This window comes from Ostrea edulis, chromosome 2 (genome assembly GCF_947568905.1).
Source record: "Ostrea edulis chromosome 2, xbOstEdul1.1, whole genome shotgun sequence".
Taxonomy (NCBI): domain Eukaryota; kingdom Metazoa; phylum Mollusca; class Bivalvia; order Ostreida; family Ostreidae; genus Ostrea; species Ostrea edulis.
This window is the reverse complement of record NC_079165.1, coordinates 35501335-35520506: the sequence shown is the minus strand read 5'-3', so window position 1 is coordinate 35520506 and position 19172 is coordinate 35501335. Positions and strand designations below refer to the sequence as shown.

Sequence of the window (19172 nt, the reverse complement as noted above, 5' to 3'; positions counted from 1 at the left end):
ACTTAAAGATATTTTTATGTACCAGGTAAGGAAGACCCCTATTGATTTTGGAGAAAATAGGTCAGAGGTCAATGTCACAGTGACCAAAAATAGATTTAAAATTTTAAAAAAAATGGTTTCCAGAGGATAACTCGAAATTTTTTAATTTGAATCAAATAAAACTTGGATATATTGTTGGATACCAGCAAAGCAAGGCCCCTATTGATTTTGGAGAGAGAAAGGTCAAAGGTCAAGGTCACAGTGACCGAAAATAGATTGAAAACTTCAGACAAATATGGTATCTGGACAGTAACTCGAAAAGTTTAAAACTGAAATTAGTTCTTCACAATTATAAATATGCCACATCATTCATGACTTTACAATGTATCCCATGCAACTCGGGTCATGCACTCCTGGGTGCATATCTTGATTTTTCACTATTATATCAAGAAACTGTGAGATGATTAATGCTGAGGTGGTGATTGAACTGTGAGATAATTATCACTGAGATGGTGATTAAACTGCGAGATAATTATCACTGAGATGGTGATTGAATTGTGAGATAATTATCACTGAGATGGTGATTGAACTGTGAAATAATTATCGCTGAGGTGGTGATTGAACTGTGAGATAATTAACGCTGATATGGTGATTGAACTGTGAGATAATTATCGCTGAGGTGGTGATTGAACTGCGAGATAATTAACGTTGAGATTGTGATTGAACTGTGAGATAATTAACGCTGAGATGGTGATTAAACTGTGAGATAATTCTCACTGAGATGGTGATTTAACTGTGAAATAATTATCGCTGAGATGGTGGTTGAAGTTCCCACGCTTTTTGGTCTGAGGTTTTGTTATCTAAAGCATTGATCTTCTGGAAAATAAAGTTTATTTACAAGAAGAAAATACTGTGAAAATGTTTGCTGGTTTTATTAATCTCGATACATGTATGTTTTAAACGACATAACATTAAAAAGGTATGTTAAATATGATTACATTGAGAAATTAAAAGAAAAAGACAAATAACGTTTTAATGATTAGAAGCACACGTACAAAGAACAACGTAATTCTCAAACTTCATGGTCTAATATATATGTAAACAATGATCAACAGCACCATAACTTCCATTTTGGACTTGAAATCGTTAACAGCAAACGTTTGTCTCATGCTTCACAAAACAGAATTTTAATTGAATTCTATTTTTCCAAAGTGATCCGATTTCCAGTGGATCTGGGGGGAGGATCTGCCAGAGAACTGTGCTTTGAACGTGGCGTCATCAAAATGGCGTGAGCTATCAATTAAAGAAATCATAAATGGATTTTCAATACAGTCCATGGTTTCTACAGTGACAAGGAAAGTTTATCGAAAAGGGATTTTACCTTGTATACCACTTGAAACGTGAAACACTATGCAAATGAGGAAAACTTTCACAAACCTGGTCATCATTGTCTTTATTTGTTTTTATCTTAGGTCTTGTTATCTGAAAGAAAATTCATAGATGAAACCATCACGGGCAAATACCCCGCAGAGCACACTCAAAGAATATCAAAACCTTACTCAGGTGCAGGGTATTTACATGTATATTCCACACACTCAGGGGATAGACAAAGCTTGATTTTTTTTTAAAGAATACATATTTTATCTACCGGATTTCATATACCTCAAGGTCAAGGTATATACCTTAAGATCAAGGTAAAATTTTGTACGTGATGCAAAGGCATCTTTACCCCCCCCCCCCCCAAAAAAAATCCCTTACGCGCATGTAGTACTATTTTTTGAAAAACATTTGGTCGATTTTGGATTACATCACATGGTGGTGGTGTAAGGATAAAATCTCCAGATCAATATGATATATCTTAAATTCCTCAAAAGAACAAGATGTACTCTATGCGTAAACTAACCCTTTTACACGTGATTTCTAGTTCAAACTGTTAACAAATGTTTGCTTGTATCTTAATTCCAAAACTTAATTCCTGTCGTCTCTAATAAACAAAGAACATTGCATTTGTTTATGATAATGGTATCGTGATCAATAGCTTTAGGTGGGACCAAGGTTTGAATATGTAAACATCTACTTCTAGTTCACGTGAATTTCTATTGATCTGCAGTTTGTTTGGAAGGGGATACACATGCGCAAGAGTGTGCAGTTTCAGATTTATTTTCTCGTCTTGAATTTTAAATAATCAATCAAATTTAATCGAAAGTGTCGTCTTAATTCATAACAATATATATCCATGTCTTCGAAACATACGGGAAAATATGGATGATCGAGCGGTCAAGTGCGCTGGTCACACGCAGGTTGCGAGTTCAAACCCGGGTAGGAGCAGAAGTGGGTTTCCATCTCTCTCTCTCTCTCTCATATATATATATATATATATATATATATATATATATATCGTTCACTTTCTAACTCCAGAGAGAGAGAGAGAGAGAGAGAGAGAGAGAGAGAGAGAGAGAGAGAGAGATTGCAATACCTGTGTTTGGAAGCTGGGACTCTGGAAGTGTCTATCCATAGAGGCGTATGTGTCTTTGCTCTCTGAAGGGTCCCACTGATCGTATCCCTGGTTATCAAATGTCTGTAAATTCTGTAATTACATATTACAATATCAAATGTCTGTAAATTCTGTAATTACATAATACAATATCAAATGTCTGTAAATTCTGTAATTACATAATACAATTTATGATCATTCAGGATTGTCTGATATATTCTATAGATTTGATCAATGTTCTCTTGAATTCGTTGCACTATGATACAACACTTGGATTAGTTTATCTAAATAATCAAACCTCCCTACCGTTTGTTCCATTCTTTCATCTTTCGATAGCGGTTTTCTGTGGTGTTCATGACTACTAAGATAAGGCTCAAACATCAAGTTCTCACGGTCGTCATACCTATATATCAATATCAACACCAAGTTTTTACGGCAGTCTTAAATTCTTAAATGTCGTTATTGACATCAAGTTCTCAAGGTCACCATGCTTAAATATCAAGTTCTCAGTCCATTATACCAAAATATGAATATGAACATCAAATTTTCAGGTTCATTATACTTAAACATTAATGTGTACAGTTCATTATACCTAAATATTAGTATTTACATTTGTCATACGTTTCTCGAATTCATTATTCCTACATCTAAATATTAACATAAAGTTCTCACATTACTCATACTTATACATGTATGTCTATTTTGACATCAAGGTCTCACGGTCATCATACTTCAAAATTAATTTATTAGTAAACAGTACACAAAACTACCAATAAAAAATAAGATATCATTTTGGATATGACATGAAGTTGGCCACGTGATCAAATCCTATAATGGTTGTGATGGCGCATCATTAATGATATATATTTTTTCATTAGCTAACACGGGTCTGAGAGAAGATGGATCAAGTTAACGTGAATCATTTGATCATGTTTTTGCAAGTTTTAGGAGGAAACAACGGCATGTTCATCGTTAGGACTCGTAGCTGTAGTGTTGGTATACGGACAGAAAGTCACAGGACAAAAAGACACAGGACAAAAAGTCACAAAATCCGTAGGACAAAAAGTCACAGGACAAAAAGTCACAATGATGACTTTTGATTAGATAGGATAAAAAGTCACAGGACAAAAAGTCACAGGACAAAACTTCACTGGACAAAAAGTCACAAAAAAGCTCACTAAAGCTGTTGTTCAGACACCATACATTTCTTACAGTGGATGGGAGGTAGAAGGGAATACATGTCATCATTCTTATTGGTGTTTGTTTTGCCACATTTAAGCACTTTCAGTTCATTATTAGATGTTCATTATTAGATAATAAGAAAGGAAAAATCAACTTGTTTATTTAGCAATTATTATATGACAGTTCACTCACTTCTTGTTTTGACAATAATCTGGAGTGAAAGGAAGCCAACCATAATTCTGCCATCAAATTGTTTTGACAATCATTAATATGTAGTATACTAAACCAAATGATCATCAAGCTTATTTTTATTTAATCTCTTTTTAAAAATCAAAATAATATTTTACAATAAATATGATAAAAGGAATAGCAATTTTATGATTATTATCAAAATCTCATAGAAAATATAAATTTTGCATATGTATTTTCTTTAAACTTTACAAAAAGAACAGACATGTTTTAAAATATATATAAAAAATCAATACTTTTTATTTTCTTATAAACTGTGACATTTTGTCCTGTGACTTTTTGTCCTGTGACATTTTGTCCTACTTTCATAAAAATTTCTTATTGTGACTTTTTGTCCATGGTCATTTTGTCCGTGACTTTTTGTCCTGTGACTTTCTGTCCTACATTCGTAGTGTTACACCGACAGAATTAAGCGAAATGCAGGTAGGTTGCTTTTATGACCTCCTTTTATGATCTCCAGGGTGTGTACGAGAAATAAACACGAACTGACAGAGAGGATTTGTTCACTTGAGAGATTTCTGTTGTAGGATTTTAATGGAGACTAGAAGTGGTGCCCTGACGAGAACTTAATTTGTCGAACCTTGAAACCAGCCTCCTCGCTCAGGACTGGTTGTTGCCTGGAAACAAGAGGACTTGTAGCTCGTAGGACTCACATCTTCATAAAGTAAATAGGCCTATAAATCTACCTCCATTTCTTTGTTCATTAAATTCATTCGCCATATTGCAAAGTTGCCGTTCTAGTTGCAGACGGTATTTAAAATAAAAGAACTGAACAGTATGTTTAATCAGGGACCTATATACTAAGTAGTATATAGGTCCCTGGTTTAATGTTTCTGAAATTTCATCAATTGATGAAATTCTTGTCTGTTTACAAAATAAACTCTAGATAAATATTCTATGGCGTGTTTTCCATTTTTTTTTGTTATGATGCCATTCCATACGCAAGAAGCCAGGTGAAAGTACTTGGTACAATCGACCCAAATGCTTTAGAAGCGGTGATTGTATTCATACACAAGAAAGCCTGATCACGTGACCCACTTTATGTCATAAAAAACTGAAAGTCAATTTCGTAAGTATTGTCACGTAAAGAAAGACATTGGCAAATGTAAATATTTACATTTGAACAAAATAAACTACATTACATACATGTATTCTAAATGTATAATGTTTGAATTTCGCGATTCCTCGCTCTAGAATAGTACATGTAAATATTATCGTTTCAATAACAGCATGAGACCTCGTTTGATCGAGCGTGCAAATGTTCGGGCAAGGTTTCTCATACATTTCGATGAAACAGATTTTACTTTTGATCTCAATGACCAATCACATTGAAAGAATGGCAACGCCTGGTCATCTAAACTCAACCACAGAGCCAAACAGGTAGCAGGTCGTTCCGTCCCACAGTCGGTCCGTCCCTAGTCGATCCGTCCCTAAACGGTCCGTCCCATGGTCGATTCGGCCCATTTTGCTTAGTCGATCCAGCCCCTCCAATTTTTTTTATCAAAGATACAATAAAAGATTATTACTTAAGAAAAAGGAAAGTTTTTGCATATATATTGCAGTTATAGTTATCAAAATTAGATAACTGCCGAAGTTAGACCTGTAAATAAAATTGTTTATACAACCCTTCACTAGGATTTATAATTTTTGTTTAAAGTGCAATGGTTATGAAAATGTGTGCTCATTAATTATTGTAAAAACATCGTTATTCAACTATGTATAGCAATCAATGTAAATGTGTGTCCCATGTCCACTGATCATTGTGAAAACACCTTAGTGAAACAGTTTTTATAACTGCATTGTTGTGCAACCTTTGATCATTAATTACGAGCTTACAGTAAACTAACTATTAGAAGTGGGTTTTTTTTTTTGTTGTTGTTTTTTTTACTCCAGAAGTTCAAAGAATTGCTCATGATTTGGAAATAGAATGTGGCAGGTATAGAAATATTCCAAGAAATGACAGAGTATTTGTCTAAAAACAAAAGGTATTCTTTGTATTGAAAATCAAAACATCTCTTCTTTTTGGGAAAACTGAAAGCTTATTTCAATATGGAGGAACACATACACTAAATGCTTTGGCAAAGCATGTTTATCTTGCTTTTAAAAGAAGAGACATTTGTTATGATAAAAAGTGTCAAGAAGATTGATATACATTAAGTGTGATCAAGGTTAATTAGTCTGCAATCAAGCCATAAATACCATAGAGCATATTAAAGGATGACTACCTGATGACAGAAGACATCAGCGGCACACACACCATGAAGATGAAATACGCAGATGAATCAAACCAATTATATTATTTTTTCTGGGCCGGATCGACTAGGGGACGTATTAACTAGGGGACGGATAGTCTAGGGACGGATCGGTAATGGGACGAATCGACTAAGGGACGGATTGATTATGGGACGGAACGTCTAGAAAGCAGCCAAACAGGGAGTAAAATGTGCACATTCGATCAAGCAAAGTGACATGCTGTTATATTAACCATAGCACACTTCCGCTTATATATGGAACTTAAGTAAATGTAAAATTTTGATACTGTGATACTGGATGTCAATTTCACAGGTATATGTATATAATGATCAATCCCAAATATTCTTACCCCATATCATAACCATAGACCCCCTCTTTCGAAGACATCGATTTCCTTTTTGCGCAGATTATACCAACAGCAAAGAGAAGAATGACAATGATTCCTCCTCCTGCTCCGGCAGCGATGATCGTCCACAACTTCCACGAAATGGTTTTATTCTCACACTCTATTCCAGAAAAGCTGTACATATCATCTTCTTTACATCTGAAAAGCAATATATATCCCGACTTCATTCTTCACTAGCATAAGCATCTTTTCATGCTTTTAAATGTATTTTAACAAACACATCTCGACTATACCTTGCGTTTAAAGTACTTTAGAGACTTTTGTATAATAAAAAAAATCATACCTACATGTATCTACTTTGAACTATCGATAAATTACTATTTCAATTATCCTTGCTGTCGTTAAATTGAGTAGACTCACTTGCAAACACTGTTGTAGTGTGTACGATTCGCTTCCACGGAGCACGTTCCTCCATTTTCACATGTCAAAATGTGGCATGGGGAAACTAAAGAACAGTTTCCATCCGGGCTATCGGATTCGCAGTTATATCCCTTGTGTTCTAAAAGGGCTTCCCGACAAACATCGGAATGACACATGTCGTCTGGCATCTTAAAAGCTGAAATACAACATATTTGTCAGAGAAAAACTAAAAAGTTATTTTAGCGTGTTCCCTACCAGAGAATTGAACTGCATTTGTAACTACATGTTAAAACAGTTGAAATACAGCGTACAGATCGCTATATAACTTTGATTTGCTCACTCTTCGAAACATTGCAAAAACGAGATTTGTGACAAAAGTATGACGAAAAGGGAATATCTTATAATAAATTTCTAATTCTAATGAATTTAATGTTGTGAAACTTCAATCTAATTTCATGTATTTCAAACGTGTGGTAGACAGAGTATAAATTTTAGAAGTTATTGATACTACAGGGTTCAAAACAGATCTATATGCATGTAGAATAACTAACAATTCGGATAGTTAAGTCATAATCTTTAAATATTCAATTCACCCATGAAAATGGTAAATTCTTAGAAATAATGTGTGCAAACGGCATGTAGCCATGAGTATAAGTCTTTTATGCTCGCATTTCTTTTCATACCCCACAATCGTACATACCCGACAGTATACAGTTATTGACTGGGTTCGAGGACAACAGCTGTTTTGTTTGACCCGAGAACGGGTCTGTTGCCCGAAGCCGTAGGCTGAGGGTAACCGATCCGTTTGAGGGTCAAACAAAACAGCTGTTGTCCTCGAACCCAGTCAATAACTGTTTTGTTATACACTCTCATTTTTAAGGTTGTTTTTACTAGGTGGTTGACTTTAAACGGGACAGTGTGATTGCGACCAATTATCACCGATTCCACTAGTTTAAAAGAAAACATACCTAACATCCTAATTGATAATTATATTTTTCGTGTATCTGCTCTGCTTTTCATTAACTAAATTCTGTATTTCATCACCAGTCAAATCAGTGAACCTCGCCATTACGTAAACAAATCAGCAGACACAAGAATCATGTGACTTGCGTATAGCTTTAACACGAATAAAATAAAAATAACTAAACTTCATCTGATACAATTGATTCTAGAAAATGAACAAATAATTTTTCTATGTTCTTGCTGTCCCTACTTTAAAGAATTAATTGAATTTCATCTTCCGTTGCTGTCGCAAAATATGCATCCGCCATTTCTCTTTATCCAATCGGTACGAAAAGATAACTCGAGTTAGCGCCATATGACGTCATTGGTCAACAGTCGATTTTAACAGTTCCCGGTCCAACAGTCGCCAGAACAGTCGAAATGTTGGACTTTTTTTGTAAGGAGTTATATAGGAACTGTTTTATAGGGGTATAACAATAGTAAATACCGGACAGTACATGTAGCACATACCCGACAGTAGTACACACCCGACAATTGTACATACCCGACAGTAGTACATCCCGACAATCGTACATACCCGACAATCGTACATACCCAACAATAGTACATATCCGACATTAGTACCGACAATAGTTCATACCCGACAGAAGTACATACCCGACAATCGTACATACCCGACAGTAGTACATCCCGTCAATCGTATATTCCCGACAGTAGTACATCCGACAATCGTACATACCCGACAGTAGTACATACACGACAGTAGTACCTACCCGACAATAGTACATACCCGACAGTAGTACATACACGACAGTAGGACACACTCGACAGTAGTACATACCCGACAGTAGTACATACCCAACAGTTGTACACACCCGACAGTAGTACATATCCGACAATCGTACATACCCGAGAGTTGTACATACCCAATAATCGTACACCCGACAGTAGTACACATTCGATAATTGTACATACCCGACAGTAGTACATACCCGACAGTAGTACACACCCGACAATCGTACATACCCGACAATCGTACACACCCGACAGTAGTACATACCCAACAATCGTACATACCCGACAGTAGTACATACCCAACAATCGTACATACCCGACAATCGTACATACCCAACAAACTTTTCACGTTACTGATGCTCCCAACTGTCGAGTTGATCTCTGATGTTATATTTTCTCGATTCTCGAGAAGAACTCGTGCCTCAAGAAACACTTTGAATGTGATTTTCCTGGAGAAATAATGCAGATGAATTATTTGTTGTGATTTCTGGATGGTATCGTGTGAATAACAATAAAAAGGCGTTTTCCATTTCTATAATAATTTCATATTTGACTGATGAGTTACCTTCCATTTGTGTTCCTCAGGCAGCTGAAATCGGTATGCAATATAATTACTGATAAAAATCCATCTTAATTCGAATTAAGTTTAGAGCAAAATCCACATCAACAATTGCTTAGTAATCAGAGGTTAAAGCTGGTGAAATTATCATGTAAATCTTGACAATAAGAGTGATTTCTTTATCAAAGTTAAGATCTAAGTTAAGCAAACCTTTCGCTATTTTCAATGACCACTGATCTGAATCCATGAATTTCAGAAAGAGCATCACTCATCTGAAAAGTGACACATCATAAATCAATTTCATTTTCGTATGTAGCGGTTCCATGATCTGGATGATAAAGAATCTATTATAAACGCATGGAAAGAAAACAGAGTTGTAATTTATGTGTACTAGAAAATCATCACCCCATGATCACCTCATAAAATAAAACTACGAAGTATCCTCTGTGAGGAATAAACAGAATGTTCAACCATCAAAATCAGTATTTACGTTTTGCCTGGCGTCCTCTTCTAACACACAGCTGATGAATATGACTTCTAGCGACACCGTCATTACTGCATTTGCTACAGGTTGAATATGAAAGAGAGGTCGCAGATTTAAGACAGATACACGAAACATCAACATGTAAATGTATTTGTTTTTAAAAGAATAGAAATGTTCGCTGTAGTTATACAATGTATGTATATGTTTTACTTGTAATATACCTGTATCTACATGTATTATATCATTGATATTTGACGGTGTTGTTGACGTCGGTGCCATGGTTGTTGTTCGAATAGATGATGTTGTTTCCTCTGTCGAAGTTGTTGCATCAATGGAAGACTCTGAACTTGTTCCATCAACAGTAGACTCCGGACTAGTAAAGGTCTCGTCATTTGTTGTTTCTTCTGTTGCTAAGTGTGTTGTTGTTTCTGCTGCTGAGTGTGTTGATCCAGTTGGCGTGTTGCTGTGTTCTGTTGTGCTTGTTACTTGTTCTTCTGTGGTTGACGAGTCTGTTGTGCCAGTTCCCTGCTCTTCTGTGGCTGACGGGTCTGTTGTGCTTGTTCCCTGTTCTTCTGTGGCTGACGGGTCTGTTGTGCTTGTTACTTCCGGATCTGTTGTTGCTGTTGGTTCACTTGTTTCGTTTATTGTGGTTGTGGTATCTGCTGACGTGTTTGTTTCTGTTGTATACGTTGTCGTGACGTCAGCAGTTGATGATTCTGCAGTAACACCTGATGTCGTCTTCTCCTTAGTAGTAGTAGTAGTCATGGAGGACCCATTTGTCAATGTACTGGAGAAAAATTCAGTTGAAGACTCAGTGCTTGTTACATTTGCAGTGGTGGGTGATGTGGTACTTTCAGACGATGGTGATGTAGTATTTTCAGAGGACGGTGAAATGGTAGTTCCATCGTTGCTTGTCATTGTTGATATGGTTTCTATGGTATCGATTGATGAGTCAACATTTTTAAAATACGCAATAGTCAGGAAAACAGCGATACATATGGTCCTCATCTGTCAGCAATACAAAAGTATTACAATAATCAGAATGAGAATCAAGTCTTCTGTAACAAAAAAGAAGAGGAATACACATAGGACTTACCATTGTCACCTTTTTTGATTTAGAAATGAAATTCTTTGGCACAAAGTACTAGTATTTCAGAAAGTGAAGTCTGAAAGGGAAAAGTAAATAGCTCGATGTACAAAGTCTTATCTGTTCATCAGTCTGTTCTGAAGTTCACCCGTGCATTAGCTTGTTCATTTACTCAGTACAGGTTAGTAAATAATATAATCCCATAAAAGGATTATAAACTTCACATAAAGCAATAAAGTTATAAAACAAATTTCACAATGCTATGCAATGTTTCATATACATGTATAATGGGCCACACCCTGAAACTTCAGAGATAGTTTTCTCTTATATATCTTTCCACTCCGTCTAAATTTCTCATCTTCCCATGTACATTGAGAATTAACGACTTTAAAGGTATTCATAATGCAAAAATCGTCTAAAACAAAAAAGAGCACATACTACCTTACTTATATATTCTTCAAAATGTGCAGAAAAATACACAAAACTCTACCCTCTGCGATGAAGATCAAAGACGATTCAACTTGTGTTCAATCGGACAATTTATTTGAAGCACATTTTCTAAGGTGGCTATAACTTCCGGTGTAATAATTTCCGGTATTATAATTTATAAAAATGCATTGAAGTATAATGATACTTGCTTTCTGTGCGGATTAGTCCCACTTTCCTGCACTATTTGTTCTAACCAAACAAGGACGTTTATTCTGACACACGGTACTTGCTGATAGCCTTTCACTCTCAGCAGATTTAAGTGATATTGGGCGTATCCGTATCTCTTTTCACACAGCGCCACAGCAATGATATAATTGTACTATGAAACCGGCAAAAAAAAATGGATGAGATTTTCCCTCAAAATACAGGTAGTTGTCTTCCTTATTTTTAATGCAAACTTCAATAATGGGAGTTTGCCGAGTTCCAAAAATAGATTTGATGTAAGGCGTCGATAATGTTTCTGGGTGTGACAGAAGGGTATGTCGGTACTTGAGTTGATAACATTCAAGACCTCTTAATGATTTAAATTGTCACCATGAAAGGAATTTAAGGGTGCTCCGATCCCCTGCTGGCTTATCAAGTACAGTCAGCTCAATTCGAAGAAGGGGAATGATTTAGTATATTGCATAGCGTTCTCGATGAGAACATTTTGTGAGCTTCTACGTAGGATAAAATTGCATGTAATTCGGGGTACAAAACACATAAACAAGCGTGTAGCTTAATATACCGAGAATGTTATCATTTAATCTGATTAATCCGAATAAATTCCATATCCCCGACACTAATAAGTCATTTGTTGTTATCCGTGCCTTTTCTCATTCATCAACATACCAAAAATAATTATCCTCTGAAGACTGCAGCGAAAAGTTAATGGTGACACAGTGTTAGAACTTTACTGTTTAGTAAATCTCATACAACGCATTTTTGTTGCTATCTAACGCTTGATCTAAAAAGCCAAGTGAATAAAATATGCAGGGATAGATATGCATAACAATTTTCTTTCCCTTTTTAAATTTGTTTCGTACAAGACTGTACATGTTACTGTTTATTACAACCTATTTTTAAAAATCTACAAACTGACTGATGAAAAGTTTGCTTGTGCACAAAATGATTCAGTGACTGACTGAATGCGATATCTAAAATGGAAAGATAGAGTATATTTCTCAGAAGGATTAATTCAATACCGACACAAAGTTACATTAAAATCGTTAGAAGTAGAACACGTACCTCTGACGGTTTCCCTCACTGAAATAAATGCGAAGGAAGAAAAGGGAAATTTACAACAACAAAAAAGGTGTGGTACAGATTTAAAGCTAATATCTAAATCGGGGCCCAATATTGGGTGTTTTTATTACCTTTTATATCCGCTTGGAAGTGTGTTATCTCTAATTACAGATTCATGCCACTACCGTGTATGTTGATTTAGGTAACTTCGACAATCGTAGACACTTTATAACATTCCTTGGTTTCATGCGGGTTCGTGAAAATCAAATCCCATCCGGCTTATGTGTCTTTGAAGCTGAGAACCACCCATTTTAGTACAACATTAGTGTTTCAGCATTACTGATAAGAGATTCCATTCATTGTAGATAGATTAGGACATACGTGTACACGTCAACTCTGAAACATGGTATTGTTCCTAAGCTGTGTGTACATAATACACACGTGTAGTTGTTCTGTGTGAATAACGTCTCTTAATGAGGAACAAAGGTGTCACTTGGAGTACCTATTTTGTGAAAATTAGAGTCATAAAAATTATCTCAAAAATGTAAATTTCGACGGCAAGAGACTCGCTAGTATATGCCTGATCACGACAAACGTTTGTGTATGTTCGTATGGTACAGCAATGAATTTAAATGACATGCAGTGCAACACCTTGTACATATGTACCTGACTTTTTTCGATATAAATGACATAGATTTATATGCACACATGTCTTACACTCTAATTGTAGCATGCACACAGGGAATTAACATGAGATGATAAATCTATTTGTTAATGGTTATGGGTGGGTTTTTTTTCTCTCCATGAAATTTGAATTAAATAGTTAATGTGACTGGCATGAAACATTTTAAAACTGTTTCAGGTATCCATATATCAAAGTTCTAAACTTTAAAATGAAATATCTGGACAGTTCTTTTCCTAATATAAACAATTCTTACTGTTTATCAGCTTTTAAGGATTGTTTGTACCTGTTACTATATTTGTGTTGTGTGGCAAAAATTTAAGGTGCCACCTTATTTTTCAATTTTATTATGTTTGTATTTATCAATATTTATAAAAATTAGGGAGATCCCAATGTCATTCTTGTTTAGGTTGTCTGAGTTGTGGTTTTCATACTCGGGGATCTCCCTATTATAGGGGTTGTAAATAAGTTGTCAACTTCTTCAATCGTCATTGATAAATGACAATTTTCAAACAACAATATGTATTCTATTGTTAATTGCCAAGAAAAATAACAAAGCTACGGGACATGAGAAAACCGGTTCCTTCGAATCGTGTTTTATATTCTTATAAAAATGGAGAGCATACATGTACGTGTTATTACTTTCAAAGTCATGCTAGCTGCAATGATGTAGCCTTCTCTGACTTTGGGGGATGTCTACAATTCCTTTGGATCTCTGTATTGGTGCAGATGGAGGAGTGATTCACTCCTACATTTTCGATCATTCTAAACCTTTGCTGGCCTTCTTAACGTAAATAGAATTATATTATGTTTCTTAGTCAATATTTACATGTAACCAGCAACTTACGATTTATGAGCCGTTTGTAATAATTTCGATGTATTCAAATTTCTCGATTTATATTGTGCACCATGTCTGATGTACTGAAGCTGAACTTCCGGTTGTCAAGTTATCTGCATATGCCCATATAAGGTAGTGTTTACATCAATGAACAAGTGCGGATTAAAAACCGATTTCATCGGCATTGAAAAGGTTTAAATTTGATATGAAGTTAAAAAACGAACAACAGAGTATAAATTTTGTTGCCACCATATGATTTTCCTTTCTTTGTTGGAATGGCTCGAGTAACTACATTTTCGCGCTAATTCTCAATGTCTAGGTTTTTCAGTAGATCCATCTACGAGATCTCGCGATAACAAGGATGGCGGAGCAGAAGAGGTATTTTGCATGTTGAACATGGCATTTAATGAAACAAACCTTCAAGCTTATTAGACATACCCAAGCGCAAAGTTGGTACTCTTTTTAGTGTAAACAACATTGGAGACAAATACACGGAGCTTATTACAGGTTATTCATAAAATATCTTTGCGCCATCATTACGAAGAAGCCCTCTTCCGAAAACGTTAGAATAAAAAAATCGTAGAGGACTACATTGTTGCAGCTAAAGCGATGCTATCAGTTGCGGTAGCGCAGTGGTAGATCGTAACTGAGAGGTTGTGATTTCGATTCTCGCTCGTGCCATGGCGGTGTCAAACCCAAGACGATAACATAGGTAGTGATTCCTCCTTCACCAAAAGCTCGGCACATAGAAGTGAGCATCATGGGTATTTCGAATATGGCCTTTAAAACGGAGGTCCCGTGTTGCGGCAGACGTTGGGACGAAAAAGAACCCTCAGCGCTAAGCATAGGTGTAAATTTGTGGTACAGTGTAGTTCACCTACAACAGTCTGGTGACGTCTCAATATGAGCAAAACATTCTCGACGGGACGTTAAAACAAAAAGTGAACATTAAAGCGATGCAAATTCTAATTCAGTCGCTATGGTTTTCTTCAATAATATTGACCTCTCCAGAATGGTTTAATGCCAAGTCTCCATGCCTGGTGAACATGTTGCTCTAGTGTTCTCAAGGATGTTTCGTAACTTTTTTAAAAGATAAATACGTTTCTAATATGGCTGTTGTTATATGAAAATGTAAGTTTGCTCTCTACACTGGTAAAGTGAAAAGTATATTCTTCACAAATGATTCTAAAAGGGATTTTGAAGTAACCTATGCTATTTTGTATATCAATTTTAATTAAGTCAATTTAAAACAACTTTGATTGGCTTTGATATTGTAAAATCTATGTCTCATTCAATATGATAAATATCATTAAAATGATAAACAAAATGAGTTCGAATTTTTTAAAATCTTATGTAAAAATTATATTTTAGAGGAAGATTATATTTTTGTAGAAGCCTCCAGATGGATTTTTTTTTATATGTTGTAATCATTTATACCTAACACTTGTTCAAAAACCGGTAGCAAAAGCCTAGTGGTTAGGTCGCTCGCTTTGTAACCGGGAGGTCCTTTGTTCAATTCCCAATCCCGGCGCCGCATCAATTTTTTTAGTTTAATATAGGTAGTGAATGTCCCTTCGCGAAGCGACCGGTCTTTCGGACATGGCCCTATAAACCGAAGTTACGTTTCACATTCAGTATTGCTTGTCGTAAGAGACGACTAAATGGGGCGGTCATTCGGATGAGATGGCAAAAATAGAGGCCGGGTATGGCACGATATTTTAAAAAGATCCCTCCCTGCTCAAAGGCCGTAAGCGCCGATCAAAGGCCAAACTTTTGCAACCCTTTACAGGCAATAATGACGTATCCATACAACTGAAGAATTCTCGAGAGGGACGTTAAACAATATACAACCAACCAACTTCACGTCTACGGCCCTGAGCGCCATGCATACGTCAAAATCTGTGGCACTTCACTTAAAGCTGGTGACGTCTATTTACGAGTGAAAAAAAAATTAAAATTAAAATCGGACATAAAACAACAATAAACAAACTGTGTAAAAACTTAAACAAAGCTATTCCGAAATGTATACGGAATGTTTTCAAGCATGCATCAATTTAAACCACTGTATTAACAGTAAATTGGGGGAGGGGGTATTTCGTATTAGATTCGTTACGTCTTGAAAACATTTCCTATAAGTAAGAAGGCACAACTTTTTATTTCATCTGAATCTGAAAGAAATTCCAATCTTAAATACCACACGCAAACTGACAAATATACAAATTCTATAAATGTTGATGTTTATCCAACGTTGCAAACCACGCCTATTGTCTCCGTTCACACGTCACTACGTTATAAGTAGGGTAGGTACTCCCGGGCTCAGTGTTACCCTATCCTCAGTGATTGATATTCTCCACATTCAGATCATATTAAATGTTGGGCATCAACGACTCCACATATGGAAACGATACCGATCACCGCATCCAAAGTAAACAGCAGGTTCCGGTTCCAGGAACAAATCGTCCTTATGCTGTACCCTGGCGTTTACTATGGATGTGTTGATGACTTGTCCGTTTCTCACGTGGGTGGGTGGGAAAGCCAGCGATCATCATCATATTCCCTTGATGCATGTTATCTACAACTAAGCATGCATGTCTAAAGAATTACTAGTACGTCATAGGTACTTCCGCTCGGATTTTAACCAATGCTTTATTGCCCTAACATATCTGTAAAGAATTGGAGGAGCTGGTCTTAAAACAAGAAATCAACTACACTTTTGAATATACATGAGAGGTATGCCGACGAAATGTGTTGCAGTTCACACCCTAATGTATTTTCAGAAATTGGATTAATTTCTTGGGTTTATATTCTATGATGTTTACTTACAAAATGTCACATCTCAAAGTGTCCATAAAATATGAGATGAATCCATCCTTAAGAATAGATTGATTGATTGATTGTTTAACGTCCCGTCGATAATTTTCACTCATATTTAGACGTCAACAGCTGTATGTGAAGTACTTCAAACAGTGCGACATTTAACTCTGGACACAACAAAAGTCTGGAGTTTCGCCAACCCTTTTATTAAGGATACAAATAAACCCTTTACAAAAAAAGATGGGATTTTATGTCCACAAGACATGCACCAACATTTACACTTGTAACTATTGTAGTTTTTAAGATATTTCACCTGAAATCAAAAAATCCCATGGGATTTTGGAGGGATTTTTAATCCCACTTGGGGGATTTTCACTCCCACCAAAAATCCCATGGGAGAAAAAATATAATTTCTCCCATAGGATTTTAACTCCCATTTTAAAATTCAAAATGGGATACAATGTCCCATAGGAGGAAATGTCCCATAATGAACATGAAATGGCAGTGAATATCCTATTTGAGCATGAATGGGAATAAATATCCCAAATAAAACACAGGATGGGGACTTTTATCCCATGAATATAGTAATAAAGCAGAAAATTGTATCTTAAAGAGTGTTGTTTGTCATGATTCTTAAGAATGTACTTGCAAGCTAAGGAATGACATTAACTTTATATCTAGTAATTACACTCCTAAATTATGTAGACCTATGTACATGTGTTAATGGATAAATGTCTAAACAACATGAGAAATTAAATTATATTAGAGCTCTGCATTACTAAACTCTTTCCCATGCAATTTTAATTGTATACATATAACCCTATCACAAAAACATTAGAATAAAATTGAACGGTATTAAATTATGCAGTTAGAACACTAACTTATTTACATGCAGCTGTTCACATTCACTATTTACAACCTAGCTGCAATAATGTAGCCCTATCCAATTTTTTTTTATTCTGACGTTTTCGGGATAGGGCTACAATTCCATAGGATCTCCGTAATGGTGCAAAATAATTTTATGAATAACCGACAATAAACTCTGTGTATTAGTCCCAAATGTTGTTTACACCAAAAAGAGTACCAACTTTGTGCTCGGGCTTGTCTAATAAAGGTGTTTTTCATTAAATATAATGTACAGCATGCAAAATTCTTCGTCTGCTCCGCCATGCTTGTTATCGCGAGATCTCGTAGGTGGATCTAATGAAAAGCCTAAACATTGACAATCAGCGCGAAAATGTAGTTACTCGAGCCACTTCGACAAAGAAAGGAAAATCATATTGTTGCAGAAAGAATTTACACTCTGCTGTTCGGTTTTTAACTTGATATTAAATTCAAACCTTTTCAATACCGACGAAATAGCTTTCGCCTACATACTTGTCCATTGATGTAAATACTACCTTATATGGCATATGCAAATGACTTGACAACCGGAAGTTGAAACTTCAGTACATCAAACATGGCGCACAAATATGAATCGAGAAATTGGAATTGATCGAAATTGTTGAAAACGGTAGAATAGAGCCTCACAAATCTAAAGTTGCAGGTTGTAAATTTATATATTGACTAAGAAACATAGAATATCATTTTATTTACGTACAGAAAGTCAGGAAATGTTTAGAATGAGCGCAAATGTTGCGGGAGTGAATCACTCCCGCATTTGCACCATTACGGAGATCCTAAGGAGTTGTAGCCCTCTCCCTAAAAAAAAAAAAAAAAAAAAAATCAGAGAGGGCTACATTATTGCAGCTATTTACAACCCTTTACAGGTCGTCAGGTGTGAATATTCACAGGAACCGGTATTTTTGTCTGTAATAATAATAGTAGGCCCTATGGTACCATCCCCAATGAAAAAAATAACCCCAAAGGAATGGCACCATTTCTTACTCAAAACTTCGCTTCAAAATAATTCGAAAATTCTGCTTTTATCGTCCCCACCCCAATTGTCATTCTGATTCAGTAATCCCAGTGCTTTTATTAGGGGTGTGTGGTATATACCCCTACTCTTATCATTATGTATAGGCTAAATTACCGGTTCCTCTGATATGTTGTGGAATTTTGGAATAGCCTAGCTTACAGTTACAATTTGTTTACAATATATTAAAATTAGTGTTAATTAAGTGCTTACGGTGAAATCTGCTACTGCTAGATGATGCTAAGTTGTTTCGTGAACCGAATCAGACATCTCCAACAAGATTCTCGAAGATTTAACAACACAAGAATCATTTTACAAAATGCATGCTTCGGTCCATCATTCTCCCTCTGACAATCACATTCATTCTGAAGTCAAAGTACTTTCTCCTATACCTTAAGC

At 35.7% G+C, this 19172-nt stretch overlaps 1 protein-coding gene across 1 annotated transcript; it reads right to left on the bottom strand.

Annotated features, from left to right (window-relative positions):
• Positions 1-892: 892 nt before the first annotated feature.
• Positions 893-12537, bottom strand: LOC125680495 (uncharacterized). The gene is made up of 13 exons (XM_056153880.1): positions 12528-12537; positions 11446-11619; positions 9946-10732; positions 9731-9804; positions 9451-9512; positions 9247-9270; positions 9015-9130; positions 6924-7119; positions 6507-6701; positions 2780-2876; positions 2456-2566; positions 1417-1461; positions 893-1272 (listed from the first exon to the last, which is right to left on the bottom strand). Exons 3-13 carry the CDS (start codon positions 10730-10732, stop codon positions 1258-1260), a joined length of 1722 nt encoding a protein of 573 aa, XP_056009855.1. The 5' UTR covers positions 11446-11619; positions 12528-12537; the 3' UTR covers positions 893-1257.
• Between the last annotated feature and the right edge of the window lie 6635 nt (positions 12538-19172).

What these genes read in the sequence shown, in the direction of transcription:
- LOC125680495 (XM_056153880.1), bottom strand. Translation starts at nt 10,732, where the DNA reads ATGAGGACCATATGTATCGCTGTTTTCCTGACTATTGCGTATTTTAAA. An exon ending in TAACGTGAAAAGTTTGTTGG is followed by an intron (nt 7,120 to 9,014) that starts GTATGTACGATT and finishes GTTGTATTTCAG; the next exon opens with CTTTTAAGATGCCAGACGAC. An exon ending in GTCTATGGTTATGATATGGG is followed by an intron (nt 2,877 to 6,506) that starts GTAAGAATATTT and finishes ATTGATATATAG; the next exon opens with GTATGACGACCGTGAGAACT.